We start from the raw sequence: 17,469 nt of genomic DNA, 5'->3' as shown, positions 1-17,469 counted from the left end.
CATGGCGTCCTTCTGGACGTTGAAGAACCCCCCTGCGATTGGGGGGCGAATTAGTATCCCCACCCCTCGCGAGTGAGCATCCCCAAAGCACCAGTAGCTGGTGACTGGGTAGCTTCTCGAGAAGTTCTTCACGTCCCAATGCTTATAAAAATGGGTTTCTTGAATCAGGAGAATATTAATTTTGTACCTTAACATTAGCTTCCAGACAGTGCTTTGTGCGAAGGGGTTGCATAAACCGTTGGTGTTTAAAGTGGCAATTTTAAAATCCATGTTGGTATTTGGAGGAAGGGGGGGGGTGTTGTCTGTTTGTTGCTCTACATGTTCCACTTGTGATTCACTATCGGAGCTGTTTGGAATATCCATAACGAGGTCGTTTTGAAATTCCATTTCTGTGATGCTATAAATGTCCGTGATGCAGATATGTGAATGGGGTTCTGCAGGTTGGTCCGCTACTGGGGATAGGTTTCCTGTCTTTGTTACCGCCTCCTCAAGGGGCTGGGTGCCTTCGCGTTGGCTTGTAGTTTGGATGTTGTCCATTTCATCTTCTGACGAGAGTAGGCTGCTTTGTTTAGCCTTTTTTGCCTCTTCTGTTTCTGCCTCTTTTGTGCGCTTTATTGGGGCGCTGGTTGTTACAACTTCTTCCTCTTTGCTGCAGGTTTCGAAGTTGGCTGTTATTTCCTTGATGTGGCGGGTTGCCCTGGGTGTCTTACCCGTTACGGGTTTCATGGAGGTTGTGTTTTCTGCTAGTGTTTCTTTTTCGGTCTGTTGCCGGAGTTCTGGAAAATCGCTCCCTGATGATACCTCAGGTGTACCGAGGGGTATAGCCCTGATCAGTATTATGGTCCCTCCGGCTGCTTCTGAGAGCGTTCTGTGCGAGCACATGTCCACTTTATGGGTCAAGTCCCCACATTTAAGACAAGCTTCTGTGCAGTTTACTATTTTGTGCTCTGTTGATTTGCAATTTCTGCACTGTAGTTTTGGGCATTCTGCCCCTAGGTGACCCTCAGAGTTACATCGGAAACACAATCTTTTAACACCTGGGTAGTTAACCATGACCCTTGTTTGGCCCACTAAAATGAAATTGGGAACTTCCTTTTTCATATCCATCTGTATTTCAACGTCGCCTGTTTTCCAGCCTTTGTAATAAGCATGTTCAAATGCTTTGATACTAATAATATCGCCCCATTGGCTAAAAAATTTCTTGACGTTGTCTTCATTCTCCAGGTATTCCAAGGGAAATCTAGTTATTCTTAATGTTTTCCGTAAACTCCCTATTAAATAAGGTTTGATCGTTTGTCCCGCACAAGGGAAACCCTCTAATAATTTGCTTCTTGTTTGGTCATTTTTGACTACAATTTGGAATCTTTCTTTTGAGTACGGTGTGAAACCGTATATGTTTTCTGCCCGTACTGTATCAATCAGAGCTTTCACTAACGTCCGCTCATCTGGGAGCCGCTTGACTTCGATGCCAAGCGTTCTACTTCTGGGTAAGAATAACGGCATTATTGGGGGAAGACCTAACTACTGGCTGTAGAAGGGGGGGGGGAGATAAAGGAGGGCAAAGTCGGGGAACGCCCGGTGTCCCTCACAACAAGTGAAAAGATAGCAGAAGGAATGGGTAAAAGAGCCAATAATAAGAAAAAAGGTCTTACCAATGCCGAGGTACTTCTGTAGAAAGTGAGCATGGAGCTCTCTCTTCGGGCCGCAGGAACTGGATCCTCTTTTGGACTGGAAGGCACAGGTTCTTTCTTCTTCGAACTGGAACTGGAGCTCTCTTTCACGTCTTGGCAAATAAGGTCTCTTCAGTGGGAGCCAGGCCCAAGTGGAGATATCAGGCAGAAGCATTAACAGGTCATCTCTACCTATAGGAATTGCCAATTGGTGTGCCACCCTTTTTTAATAACTTACTCTGGATTTAGAGAAAGATGTTGAAGGTTTATTTTTCACTTGGTTAGAGTATAATAAATTTAGTTTAATCCTTTATCCAAGTGTGACCAAGTGTTATGCATTAAGGGTAGTGGCCCTTCCCTTAATGCATAACATTAGACATATCCGCAAGGAGATGTGTTTTGCATTATAGGAGATACTGAGATAGGAGTGTTGGTAGCTTGCTCCACCTTTGCAACGTGTTGCCCTGGTGTTGTACCACCTTAACCCAGTCCTGAAGATACTTTCAGGTGCAAACTTTGTTTGCTCACACTTGGATAAAGGATTAAACTAAATTTATTATACTCTAACCAAGTGAAAAATAAACCTTCAACCCTAGAATCAAGCTCACCCTGGAAAAGGAGGAAAACAATAACCTCCCCTTCCTAGACACACTAGTCACCTGCCAACCTGATGAAACCTTGGTTTTCTCAGTTTGTAGAAAACCCACCCATACAGGCAGATACATTCACCAACAATCCCATCACCTCCCCCCCCCTCACAACAATATGGAGTTATTAAGACACTATTCAACAGAGAAAAAATAATCTGTTCAAATGATCAAGCCCTAACCGCTGAACTAAATCACATCCATGACATTTTCTCAGCCAATGGCTACCCCCTCCCCAAAAGAATCCAAAAAATACTTAATCCAGTTATCCACAACCCACCATCCCCTCCCCTTCACAAAAAAGATTACTCTAAATCCATCACCATTCCCTACATCCGAGGGAATGGTGATGTTGTGATGGGAATGGTTTTGTTGATTTTTTCCGAGGCACCTCGGAAAAAATCAACAAAATCTTAAAAAAACATGACTTGATCACTTGTTACAGACCACATAGAAAATTGGCATCCCTTATCCGCTCCACTAAAGACCAACCACTCCCCCTAGACCTGCCTGGTGTATATCAGGTCCCTTGCAGCTGTAAATTGTCCTACTATGGCCAAACAGGCAGGACAGCAAATATCAGAATCTCAGAACACAAGAATTACATCCGATTTCACCAGTACAGCCACTCTGGGCTTGCAGTCCATGCTCTGGATACTCGCCACAGAATAAGATGGAAGAAAGCCACAGTAATACACCGCAGCAAGTATGAAAGACTATTCGCGGAATCAGCCTCAGCCCTTAGGAACATGCCAAACCTCAACAAATTTGGATGCATGAGACTGCCCCAAATTTGGGAAACATTTATCAGAAGAACTTCAGCCCAAAGGCCAAGAACTACCAATATAGCCCACCAGGGAGCACCATCAGGACTTTAGGAAAACGTTAGCTTCCTAGCTTCGGTTCTCATTTGCTGTTATGTAGTACCTGTGTGCACTTGTCTTTGTATTAAGTTCCCAAGAAGATAGCAACGTGACGTTTGCCAAAATATCAGAAAGTATATATTAAAATTTATTTAATTTATATTTCTAGTGTATGCTGTCAATTTCTTAATTATTAGTTATCAACTTCCTTATACCTTCACATATACCTGCCACAGTTATTTCATTGAACAGACATTACGTTCCACTTCATACAAAACTGAAGATTAAAATTTAAACCTGTAAACTTATTAAATTTACTGCTTGCCTTCAAATACGGGAGGACCAAAGATCAAAATGTAGGAAATGTCCTCCTAAAGTAAGGACATTTCTAACCCTAGTGATTTGAATGTCTAGATAAGACAGACTGTTTTTGTTTTCTTTTTTTCCATAGTGAACTAGATTCTGGAATGCTGGCTGTTGAGATGGAGGAGGAAAGAGTAGTGTCAAAACCATGTGGCCAAATGGTGAGCACATCATTACAGTATCATGGCAAGTTTTTAAAACTGCTCCATATAGAAATTTGTTAGAAGAGGAGAGAAAGGGGATCCCATGGCTGTATCCTCTATTTGTTTATATATATGATGTCCTTCAAAGTGAAATAACCAGTATTGCTGGCAGAATTGAAATGAACAGTGATGTCAGAGGGAAAAACTTTTAAATAAACTATTAGAAAGGGAGATATTGATGAATAATGAAGTGATGTCAAAACTAACCATGATATCATTATTGTTTAAAACTAAATTTTGGATTAAATATTTGAAGTGGGTAGAATTTCTTTTATAAGATGAAGTCTGGCAATAAAGTGTGTGTGTGTGTGTGTGGGGGAGCTAAAGATTTATATAATTGTGTGACTAGTTTAAAAGGGGAGGGATCAGTAGCATCTATTATAAGATAGGAGTTATTGGGTTCATGAATTTTAGGCAATCACGTGTATCTGTGGTGGTGGTGGGGGGGGGGGGAAGAGAATTAGACTAAAAAGCTTTTTAACTAATTCAGGGGGCCAAGATGTGACATTTTTAAGAAGTCTTCAAGTTTTTTTTCTGGGAATTAATGGGATCATATTCTAAAAGTTTGTGTAGTCTCTAAACAACACATTCATTTTTTTTTTATTGTATTAAATATGTTAAATGCAATGATATTGTTCTTATAGGTGGCCAATGTAATTTTCCTTGAAGCACCAGCTGGTGTGGGCTTTTCATATTCGTCGGATGGCAAGTATGGTACCAATGATGGCCAAGTTTCAAAGGACAACTACATGGCCTTACAGCACTTTTTTATAAAATTCCCTCAGTTCAAGAAAAATGATTTTTATATTGCTGGAGAAGGCTATGGTGGGATTTATGTTCTCACATTATCTGTCAGAGTCCTTACTGGAACTGCTCCAATCAATTTCAAGGTAAGTTTTTTTCATTTGTTATGCCAAAATGAATTATACAGTAATCTACCATTTACTATCAGAGTTTTGACTTGCAAATCAACCAATCCCTGAAATTGTTACCAGAATATATGAATGTTCCTGTGTAGTCAAGCTGCATTTTATAACCCTTTTCCCACTCTTCTCTTCCTTTCACTGACTGTCACTCTTTATATGTATGTAGAAGTATGCTAAATTACAATATAACCTGAAATGGATTATATAACAGAAAAAATTATAACATAACATTGTCAGTAAAAAAAAAATTGTGGCTTCAGAATGACATTCTAGTGGGGATAATTACAAAAAAAAAAAAAGAAAACAGTGAATTATACATGGCAGTTAATAATAAAGTAAATTTTTACCAATATAATTTTTGTAAAGCTGGCACCTTTATGGCATCATATATGACATAGCTGTACAGCAGTAACTCTGGATTGCAGTTACTTAGCTATGTAATATCATTGTTTATTCTTCTTTGCATTAATTTACCACTTTATAACACAAACTTCCTTGTTTGCTTAATGTTAGTCAGTTATGAAATAGCAATGTTTATTCTGACTTTTTTTGGCAAAGGAAAAGCAAAGATTATATTTACATATAGAAATTTCAAATTTCTATGAAATTTCCAATTGGCAGTGGTATGGTGATTTTATGAAAGTGAAGTGCTTGATAAGTAGTGTAATTGGAAGAATAATGAGACATTGGAGACATTGTTTCCTTCAATTAGAAAATAATTGAAGGTGAATTAGCTGACCAGAGTACACATGCAGTTTACAGACAAAAAAAATTTATTTATTTGTATGGGGTTCCCCCTATTCGTCATCCATCCCATAGGATTGGTTGTGCCATTCTAATGAGGGATTAAGTTTGGATTTATGACTGTGGATCCGGCAACACATGTATGTGTTGCCTGTTCTGAGGGATTAAAACCAGAGTTTCTGGGTGAAAAAAAAATCCTCTACCTCCGTATGAGACCAACTAACTCACCTTTACTCGAAAGAGACCAGTAAAGGTTCCTCACATCGTAGACAGGAATGGAACCCAGATATTTCCGACAAAAGGGCTTCGTCTATATCAACTGAGATACAGAGGCTCACAGAAAAAATACTGTTAGTAGATGGAAATAAGCATAGACAGTGGGTTGTATCAATAGAAATGCCCTCCCACAGTGAGTCCTTAGACTTTAAGTAAAGTGTCATAATCATGATAACTTTTGAAAAAAAATGGCAACTAATTGATATGATAACAAAAAAAAAACCTATAAATCAAGTGAATGAGAAGAGAAGCTGTTAAATGAAGGATTCCACAAAAAAAAAGTATATTTTTTCAAATGGTAGTTCAAATTTAACTTTTGGATACTCCTACAATTCATTGACAGAAATTTAACATTTTATTATTATTATTATTATTACCTGACACCTCCAGGGAATCCAAAGACTCATCGAGGGCGGTCACCTACTCTACCACTCTCAGTCTCCACCTCTGAATCCACCAACTACAATGAACCCAACTACACCAACGCCATCTACTGCTCACCACCACTACTAGTATTTTCACAGACAATCGCAAACATCCAGGCCCCTTGCGGGATTCGTACCTGCAGCCTTTTGGCTGGACAGCAGATACACTAACCACTCAGTTTTGACAGTCCTTTTTTTTTTTCCTCTTCGCTCTTTTAGAAGCTAACAAATCAGTTCAGTGATTTTTAAAGTGTGCTTGGTGTACCAAGCACACTTCAATAAAACCAAAAGAAATTTGATTTTATTGAAGGGAGATAGAATTCCCCATTTGATTGAAAGAAAGTATGTAATGAACAGTTCAGGAAAGCAATGGCCTTTTGTTTGAATCAGAAAGCGAGACTAAATATAACACGTGTAGTATAACTAAATATAACAAGGGAAACTAAATACAAGTTATAATTAGTTGTGTTTAATTCTCCCCCCCCACACACACACACTTGCTTCAAGAATCTTCTAATTGCCTTCTTTTATTTGCTTGTGAGAAAGCTATTATGTCAAATGCGCACACACAGCTGCAGAAATACAATTTTAATTTACTAGCCACAAAAAACTTACTAGTCCAAGGTGTCGGTCTACTTTATATAAATATTGTTATAGATAATGTTTTAAAAAAGCAAATGTTATAACGATAAAACAAAGTAAAACATTCTTTAGTTCTTACTATACATTACACATAATTATACAGAAGTATGCTTTTCTTTAATGTAGGTTAAAATGTATGCCACAACACGGCTCATCACAACTCAGTTTGTGATGGCCTGTTTATTTATAATAATTCTCCACTCTTTGAAACCATTCCATTAACACCATCACTCTGTACTCTCTACTATAGTACTCTTTATTCTGAACATTCCTGTTTCTCTGATCCTGACTCTAATTTTCATTAATGTTCTCATTCCCACCATTTTACTCTGCATTACACTGCCCTGCCATAACCACTTCCTCAACTTGGTATCTATCCTCTTCCTGTCCTTCCACGACCTCTCTCTTACTCTTAGTTGTACCAATTTCATAGAACTCTATATACTCTTATTAAATAACAGTTGCTCCAAATTACCATCACCAAACCCATTCAGATACATTCCATCAGCTTTAAACTATTCTTACTGCCCTTCAAATTCATTCCATTCATTCACAAATTGAACACTCTCTGCCTGACACAATTCAGTCATCTTGTCATCAGTATTATTACTCTCCTTCTTAGTTCACTACTGTCATATCTGGGCAACAAACTAACCATTTTCCCAATAACACTATTATCCTTCATCTCTTGCCACAACTTCTTCAAATCCCTTTTCATTTCTTGGTCTCACTATCCAAGTCATTGGTTCCCACCACTAATTCTGATGCTGGTTCCTTCCTGGAGGACATATCTTATGTACCTTAATTTTTACCACACCTTTAATGATTGAATCACTATATATAACCTCCATATCATCTTGTTCTCTTCTTTAAACATTCAATGTTCTCCTCCATATGTTTTACTTTACTCTATATTTTCATTAACTCTTGCTTAAGTTCTTCCACATCAGTTCTATTATTACTGTCGCAAGCACTTCCATCCATTTTCGTTATTGGAATGCCCTAACCTTTCATCACACTTCTCACACACTATAATACATTCTTTCTTATAATCTTGATGCAAAGTTGGGTCGAGCAATAATGAGTGCACAGGATGTCAAAATTTTGCAAGATGATTTGAATAGTTTGGAGGACTGGACTAATCAGAATGGATGTCAGTTTAACTGTTAAGTGTTAGAGCTAGGTTTTTTACTTGGAGAGTGGCGAATGAGTGGAATATGCTTCCAGAGTCTGTTGCAGATGCCATGACTGTGAATGAGTTCAAGGTGAGGTATGATAGATACTGTGTGAATGCCGAATAGTTGTTCTTGACATGATGTTAGGGCCTCCCTCAATGAGTCTGTCGACTCCTTGGAGTTGCCCGTAATAATAATAATAATTTAATCTAAACTTCATAAATCTCTAAAATTTTTGGACATATGCATAAAACAATTGTTGCATCATATCCACTGCAAAAACTCCAAGGAAAAATTTGATCTCTGAATGAAAACCTGCATTGCTGATGTATGCTTCTTTACTATCACTGCTGCCATTTTTGTAACGTTAACTAGCTAATTTACGTTAATCAAAATAACAACCAAAGCAAACACTTTTAGAACGACAATATCACAGTATAATGATTATATCCAGTATGGCTATCACATAACAGCATTATTATAAAAATCTATGTGATATAATTAAGAAAAAAAAAAATTTTCGTAACACCATTCAAATACCGCTACTTCTCCTCATAACACTAGCGACACACCAGGGATTAGATAAGATTGGATAGATGGATTGAAGATTGGACAGATACCAGCAAGTTGTATATGATGTAGCATTGTCTTGTCTCAGAAAACGAAAGTGACCAGTGGCATGCCTCAGGGTTCTGTTTTTGTGGCCCTTCTGTTTAATGTATTTGCTTATTTGTTAATGATATTTCATGTAGATTGACTGGGAATCTTCAAATTTTTTCAGATGATGCAAAATTAGATAGAATTCTTAGGAATAGTGCTGATGTTAATTCTCTGCAGGAAGATTTGAATAGACTTAGCTTGCACAAATGAGTAGAGTTGCAGTTTAATATTGATAAATGAAGGTGTTACACTTTGGGGTACATGGATATGTGTACAAAGACTGCACATGAGTAGGTACCCTCCCTCGATGAGTCTTTGGACTCCCTGGAGGTGTCATATAATAATAATATAAGACTATACTGGTGGAGCTGTATTTCAGGAAGTGGATAAGATTTGAGATCTTGAAGTGATGGTAGACAGTGGACTGAAGTTCCAAGGGCACATTGCAAGTGTTGCAAAGACTGCACACTTTATGCGGCTTTGATAATAAAAAAAAAAAAAAAAAAAAAAAAATACAGTTGACATGTAGGGATAAGGAAGTGGTGCTGTCTCTATGCAAGGCATTAGTCTGACCACACATGGACTTTTGTGTCGTGTTCGAGTTTAATGAAGTATTGACAGCACTAGGAAAGAATTAAAAACTAATTTTAATGCTTCCATTATTTCATCTGCTCATGGAGACATCTTCAGGGAGTACAAATAACACTTGTAACACACACAAAGACAACACAATACTGAATGAAACTCGTAGGTGACTCTAAAGTCCTATTTAGGTGGTGCATCCTCTATGGACATTTGTAGGCAGCTTAAGATGTAAACTGGGACCTCTGACAATTATTGTTTCCAAAATTTCGAGAAGTTTAATTCATCTATATTTGTTTAAATTAGGATGATTTCTGAGTGCTACTGTTGCAGATTCTAAAAACAGTTTTTCCTCTTTAAATTTACTGTGGTGAAGCATGTTGGTTTTCTTACAGAAGATCCTGTGAGTTCTGTTCAATACATGGTCACAAAGCCAGATTGACCATAGTCATGATTGCTGATGTAAGATTTGTGTTCATCTAAACTGATAGTGGCTGATCCACAATAAAAATGTACATTGTTTTGCTTGCATCTGTGTAGTATGATGCTGGTATGGGAAGATGTGTTTCTCTGTATATTTTAATTTTCATTCTAGTACTAAACTACCAATATATACCAGATACGTACTGGACAAATGCTGGGATCCTGCCTGAAGGTCAAGTATATAACATGAATCGATTTGTCTCTTCCCCTCGCAAATGTGTTAAGTAAATCATTTTACTAGGCTTCATCTGACTTTCACAGATGTTCTGTTCTTGACAGGTAATAGACTGATGGAGTCTTGATAGGTAATAGACAGATTTGGAGGAAAATTGTAGATAGGAAGTTAGTGCTACATGAAAAACTTATATGATTACTACCATATCCTGTACACCCCTTGAGGTACATATTACGAATTTTATGATGATGATGGTGAGAAAATGAGTGAAGAGCTAGCTACAGAGTTTGAGTCAAAGACTGTTTTTGTTCATGATGGTATCAACATCCAACAGCAAGGAATGACTGACATAAATGATTGGCCAAATTGCTGGACTGTGGATGAAAAAATAACTTCTGTGCAAAGTAGAACTAACTAAATTATTAAAATAGGAGACTGGGATGCAGGATCATTGTTAGGATATATTATTATTACTATTATTGTTATCAAGTGGAACTTCCAGGAAATCAGAGACTCATCAAGGGAAGCCACATACTACACTCACCAGCTATCATACTTATTCTTGAATTCATTCACACTGCTTGCACTCACAACATCCAATGGCAGTCTATTCCAATTACTCACCTATGAGAGAAAAATCTAACCATAACCCCTTAGCGACATTCATTCTCAGCATCCAGGGATGCCCTCTTGTCCTTTCCCCACCTTCCATAAATTGAAAAATTCCATCAGCCGAAATGCTGTATGATCCTTTCAGAAGTTTGTAAGTCTCAATCATATCACCCTTCTTTCTCCTGTTTGCTAGTGTTTGCAGTCTACAAATTCTCAATCTGTCTTCGTAATCAGTATTCCACAATCCTGATATCATTTTTACCACTCCTTTGCACTCTATATCAGAATCAACCAGGTGACCAGACCTGCATCCAGTAGTCCAAGTGAGGTCTTATCAAGGCCTTGTAAAGAGGAAAAATGACATCCTTATCTTTACATGTGAACGTTTGTTTCAGCATTATCTTTTGAGTTGTATTTGCATTCTTTGATATATTGTCCCTGAACTTCATCTTCCTATCTACTAGCACTCCAAGATCCCTAGCCTCATCAGTTTCTTCTAGCATTATCCCACCAATATAATATGACATTGGATATCTAATCACACCAAACTGAATGACTACATTTACTGACATTGAACTGACATCCATTTTCCCATGCCCACAATTCCAGCCTATTCGAATCATTCTGCAAGTGCTGCATATCAGCAGCATTCCTGATTACCCTACCTATCTTTTCATTACCCTACCATCAGCAAGTGGCTTTATGTTGCCTGTCAAATCATTCCCAATATCATTAATGTACAAATTGAATAACAGTGGACCTTGCACTGATCCTTATAGTACACCACTGGTTACCTTAAATCTTGCAGACTCACTTCCCCCTATACCACTTTTTGATACCTGTCAGTCATCCATCCTCTTATCCATGCTAATATTCTATAATCCAAACCCATATTCTCCAACTTATACAACAGTCTACTATGCTGTATTCTGTCAAAAGCCTTGGCAAAATCCAAAATCGTAGTGTATCCATTCCTCTTGTCTAGTTCAATGGTATCATGGTTATAGAATGTGAGCAAGTTGCTAAAGCATGACCTTCCTATATATATATATATGCTGCCCCTAAATTCAAGAAAATATGAAAATATGTAATGTTTAAAGGTGTATTTTAATGATTGAGATCCAGTTTTTCCAGATTTTGCTTCCTCCCAAGTGGATTACAACAGTTCTGTTTGGATGAAGTTATGTAAACAAATGGAAATAACTTGTGAAATGGAGAAGATGGACACGAAATGTCTAAGGAATGAGCAAACAATGAAGTTGTCTATTTTGTCAAAATAGACAGCAAACTACTATCTTTAAGAAAGAAAACAGTATCACACTAATTCAGTAGCAATATAGGTAAATACTTTTTTAGCTTTCTTTTCACATCCTTTAAATCTCCAATATTTCCTTCTAGCAAAGAATGAGTACTGGCACTTATTTTTTTTTTTAAAAAAATACTATACTTAATCCAGCCATAAATACTGTTACAACTTGAACAACACACAAACTTTTAATCTATCCATAAATCATGTCGCAAAAATTTTCATTATTTAAAAGCTTTTTAATTAATTCAAGTTTATCTTCAATATTTTCAATATTATCTTCAATATTTTTAGCATATGATAAAAACCAGCTGCAACTTTGTCAAAACACGTGTCTTCTAAACATATGATATTAAGAGTAACATGGCAGTCTTATCTGTCATATCTGCCGGGCATCTTCCTACAGTGGGCTGTGAACAAATGCAATTTTACTTTTCCTCAGTCGACTCATTGTATATCCAGGTTTCTCTACCAACGGACCCTGGCATCAATTATACCGGGCTGCAAGGTTCTTCTGAAATTTGTCATTTTTCATGAATAAATATTTTATAGTGGAAATATTCTGAGGAGAATATAATATTCTTGAATGTAACAAAAAGCTCAGACCCAGAACACCTAAATAACATGTTATTTAGGTGTTCTGGGTTATTTATTTAGAACACCTAAATAACACCTAAATAAGATGTTATTTAGAACACCTAAATAACATCTATGTAGGAAATGTCAGTGACGAAGCAGCATATTTTTAAACATGGAAGTATTCATGAGTAATCAGGAATTTTCAGACATCAAAATCTTTCAACATTCGAAAGTTCATTGGCTGCGATGAAGTTCATGAGAGGTTATATGAACTCCGAAAGGAAGCCGAGCTATTTCTAATTAATATGAAAAGTGGCATGTCCCATTATTTCCAGGATAAGAAATGGGCAGCAGGCTGGCATATCTCAGCGATTACATAAACGAGTTGAATTAAAACTTCAAAGGTCCAGATACAACAAAATTTAATCCTTGGAACAAGGTCGAATCATTCAAAAAGAAATTCAAACTCTGGTTTAATATGATTGCAGAAAGAAATAATGAAATGTTTCAGTCATACTCAGATTATATTATGGAAGCAGATGATTCCTATGCACACAATTCAGTATCAGATGATGTTGAAGCTCGCTTGAAGATGTTGTTGTCATTTGAAAAGTTTTATCCTGTACATGAGGATCCCTGGAGGCAAAAAATGTGAAACCCTTTGTTGAACACAAAGAAACTGTGTTCAACAAAGGGGTTCACATATTATATGGGAAACTGTACTTTCCCATGAAGAAACCCTTCTACTTATTGAATTACCATCGGACAAAGGACTGGAAAGTACTTTTATTTCTATGAGTAATTCGAAATTCTGGATAAGAATGAAAAATGAATATCCAAATTTATATGAAATATCAATGAGATTTCTTTTTGTTTTTCCACCACATATATTTGTGAAATTTTGCATTTATATTTGCATTTTCTGTTATGACTGTGTTTATAACGAAACAGACAAATCGCTTGCAACTTTCTGACTGTCTCCGTTTGGCTGTCATTTCAATTCATCCCAGAATTAATAAGCTAACAGACAGATAACAGCAACAAAATTCTCACTGCCATAACTAAAACTTTCAAAACCTCAGTTGTAGTAAAAAAAAACTAAGTTAAAAAAACTTTTTCAATAAATTTTAATTGCTGTGTTAAAGTTGTGTTTTTAAATTCAAAATGTTAATTATTGTTGGAACTAATGTTTAAAATTGAGAGATTCATACATTTTTAATTAATAAATTACATACTTTGCATATATAAATATTGGGCATGTGAATGTGATAAAACCGTATTTATTTGAATATAATTCTCACTTTTTTTTTCCCCATAATTAAAGCTAAAAATTTGTAGCTCAAGATATATGTGGAGATTTTTAGAAACCCAAACAGTGAAATCTTCCTTCCCGTTATTCCAAGCAAAAATTTACAAGACTTGAGATACGTAATGAACAATCCTTCATGAATGACTAATGAGAAGTGAAAGCAGAGAGCAATGGTAGGCCAGTATAGATAGAGCAGCTATGAAGACGTGCATATGATTGGTGCGGTATTAACAAAAGATCGCTCGACTCAAAGATGAAATCAAGCTGACAATTTTTTAATTGAAATGCTAATTCTCTTCAACCTAATCCCATAACATCTGCAACTGTCATAACAACACTCACTATATATTTCTTAGTTTTAACACATTCACGACGGGGTGTCGTTTATCACAGGTAACGAGAAGTTTCAACTTCTCATTACCTGTGATAAACGACATCTCATTACCTGCAGATCATTATCGGCAGGTAATGAGAAGTTTCAACTTCTCATTACCTGCAGGTTCAACTCATACAAAGTTTCAACCCTTGGTTGATTTTTATTGCTGCTTGTTTGCGTTTGAGCTGACAGGGGAACTCACACCATTATATTGCATGTTTCAATTCGTGATAGAATTTTATTTGAAGTTAGCCTTTGTGATCTGTCATAATGACATCGAGAATTTCAAATTGCAATCAAACAAACGCTTAATTTATATTATTGAAAAATTGGACAATAGTTTTTAGTTTGATACTGTGTTTACTGTGCAACATATGGTTTTGCTCGAGTCTATATAGCATAGTTTCTGTGAGAGGGGACATGTGATTCATTAATTAGTGCCGTTTTTATTCTAGCTGTCTCTAATTTCTTGAGAAATATATTACACAGACTGCATAAATATCTGTACCTTATTCAGGGACACAATAAAACTACTTGTTTTTCTTGCATCTGCAGTATAATGGCTGTTGGGGAGGGCTTGTTGTTACCACAGGGAGCGAGTTACTATCGCCTCGACGTGAACATGTTTAAATATTTTTCATGTGTGAGGTATATGCAAAACTTTTTAATGTCTTTTTTCATAAAGTAAAATCAGGGGTACGAGTTATATGCGAGGGCAAGTTATATTCTTGTAAATACGGTAAGCGTTTTGCCGACAAGTTGACATCCTTCTGCTACTTCCCCTGCTCAGATGACGACTATGGTGAGCTAAAATGCATAAATATTTTTCTCACTGCCTTTTTTTTTTTCAAACCAATATCATTAAAATCAATTTAATTATACAATAATCAATTTTACACTGAATAATATTAAAAATTTATATATAAATAAATATTATAGGGGTGCTTAAGGGTCAAAGCTGTATAACTGAGAGGAGACCTCCACATAGCCTTTACAGGAATGTGGAGAACCGACCAGGGCTTCTGACCTAATGTCCAATCCTCACCTTCTCGTAGTGCACCCTGTTGGGTATCTACTTGGTTACTGAACGAACGAGGATGGGCTGGCAATTTGGGATTTAGCCAACCAAATTGTATTCTTATTGGTTAAACCAAAAAAAAAAAAAAAAAATGATGGTACAACATGACAAAATTTCATGCTGGCTGGGGCGTCGCCTGGTTAAACAAGGCCGTCGTTGTTTTCGCCAGGGAACCGGGGTGAACAACGAAAAGTCAGCTACTGGAACAAATCTGAAAACACACCCTAACTCAAAATCACCAGAGTTAAAGATCGGTACTATCAACGTAAGAAGCCTGAATGGCAAAGAAATGGAGCTAGCTGAGGAATTAGATAAGTACCAGATCGACACAATAGGGGTGACTGAAACAAAAAAAGACAAAAACTGGTGAGATCTTTCTGAGCAATAAATACAAAATGTTATATTCAGGCAATGACAATCAAGGAAAAGAAGGAGTAGCCATAGTATTCAACACAAAATATGAGGCGAATCTTCTTGAATGGCAGGCAGTCTCAAGTAGAGTGATGTGGGCTAATATCAGAATGGGGAATTGGACAATGAGACTTGCTTGTGCCTATGGAGGAATTTTTTGATGCTTTAGAGAAAGCAACTGACACAATGAGAAAGGAAAAGTTGGTCCTTGTTGGGGATCTAAATAGCAGAGTAGGAAATGATTGTGAGAGACACAGAAATATTTTGGGAAAATTTGGAAAAAAGAGCAAAGTTAATAATAATGGCAAATATCTGTTGAATTTCTGCTCAGGACATGGACTGGTTATTACTAACACCATGTTCCAACATAAAAATGTGCACAAATTCACATGGAGAGAAGAGGCGCTAGGAATAAGAAAAGTCTCATTGACTATGTTATTGTTGATAGTGATGTTTTCTCCCTGGTGCAGGACACCAGAGTGTACAGAGGATTTGAAATTGGAAGTGATCACTATTTAGTCTTGAGCAGGATAAAATTGAATTTCATATTGAAAAGAATAACATGTAAGAAAGTTTTAAAGCGAATAAAAGTTGAGCAGCTCTCAGATGTGAACTCTAGACTAAAATACAGAAAGATTATTGAAAAGAAAATGAAAGAGTTTGAGAACATGAATCAAACTTTGGAGATTCAGTGGCAAACTCTGAAGAAAACATTGATTGATTCTGCCAGAGAGGCATGTGGTGAGGTTGTGTGTAAGGATAAAAAAATTAGAACTCTCTGGTGGACACAGGAAGTTAAAGAGGCAGTGAAGGAAAAGAAGACTGCATATCAAAAGTTACTGGCAAATAAGTCAGCTTTTACTCTTACAGAATACAGAGACAAATGTAAGAAAGCTAAACAGTGTGTAAAACTAGCTAAACAAAAGTCATGGGAGGACTTTGGCAAGAATATAGAAAATAAATATCAAGAAGGTGGCAAAATATTCCGGAGGTTGTTCAAGAAGCTTAGGAATGGAGGAAAGAGTGCTGTAAAAGGAGTTAGAGATGATAAAGGTGACATGAAAACAGTAGAAAAAGAAATCCTTGAAGTATGAGTAATTACTTTGAAAAATTGCTAAATGAAACAAGCAGTGATAGCACAGTGATAAAAAAAAAAACTCAACAGGCATGCAGTCAAGAATACATGTCCATACTTGAAGTAGAAAAAGCCATCAAAGGCTTGAAATGTGAAAAGGCAGGGGTAGATGATATTCGACCAGAAATGCTGAAGTATGGTGGTATAAGAGTTTTACAGTGGCTGCACTGCATAGTTCAGAAAGCCTGGACAGAGGGACGAATTCCCGATGATTGGTGTAGAGCTCTCATAGTACCTATATATAAAAAGAGAAATAAAACTGAATGTGAGAATTACAGAGGTATTTCCCTACTGAGTGTTGATGGCAAGATCTATGCAAGTATACTTGAGAAACAGTTGAGAAGAATTGTGGAAGAAAAGCTTGGTGAAGAACAAGCTGGATTCAGGCCAAATAGAGGCTGTCAGGATCAGATCTTTACTTTACGACAAATAGTCGAGAAAGCATGGGAATATAACAAAGATCTGTATTTAAGTTTTGTTGATTTGGAAAAGGCATATGACAAGGTGCCAAGAGAGAATCTATTCAACACGCTACAGTTATATGGTGTCAATGGTGCATTATATCAAGCAATACATTATTTGAGTTGTAAGTCAGCAGTTAGAATTGAATGAAGTACAGGAAGATGGTTTAATGTTAAATCTGGTGTGAGACGAGGATCTACATTATCCCCTATGTTATTCATTATTTGTATGGATCACATTATGAAGGAAAGTGGTATTAAACATGATATCAAAATTGAAGATGCTAATGTCAGCTCTTTGCTTTAATTGGATGATGTTATACTTCTAAATAAATCCGCTACAAGTCTGCAAGATTCTCTGACTAAAT

At 36.7% G+C, this 17,469-nt stretch overlaps 1 protein-coding gene across 4 annotated transcripts in view; it reads left to right on the top strand.

Annotated features, from left to right (window-relative positions):
• The window catches only part of LOC150093905 (lysosomal protective protein-like), a 135,534-nt gene that overhangs the window by 45,059 nt on the left and 73,006 nt on the right, over positions 1-17,469 (top strand). For all 4 annotated transcript variants that reach the window (XM_090413074.1, XM_090413078.1, XM_090413076.1 and 1 more), the window contains exon 4: positions 4,391-4,636. In XM_090413074.1, coding sequence (XP_090269200.1) covers positions 4,391-4,636 — 246 coding nt within the window. The remainder of the gene's footprint in view (positions 1-4,390; positions 4,637-17,469) is intronic.

This window comes from Typopeltis vanoorti, chromosome 23 (assembly GCF_054136105.1).
Source record: "Typopeltis vanoorti isolate ZY-2024b chromosome 23, IOZ_Tvanoo_1.0, whole genome shotgun sequence".
Taxonomy (NCBI): domain Eukaryota; kingdom Metazoa; phylum Arthropoda; class Arachnida; order Uropygi; family Thelyphonidae; genus Typopeltis; species Typopeltis vanoorti.
Note: the sequence above shows the minus strand (reverse complement) of the source record. Positions and strands in the feature narration are given on the sequence as shown.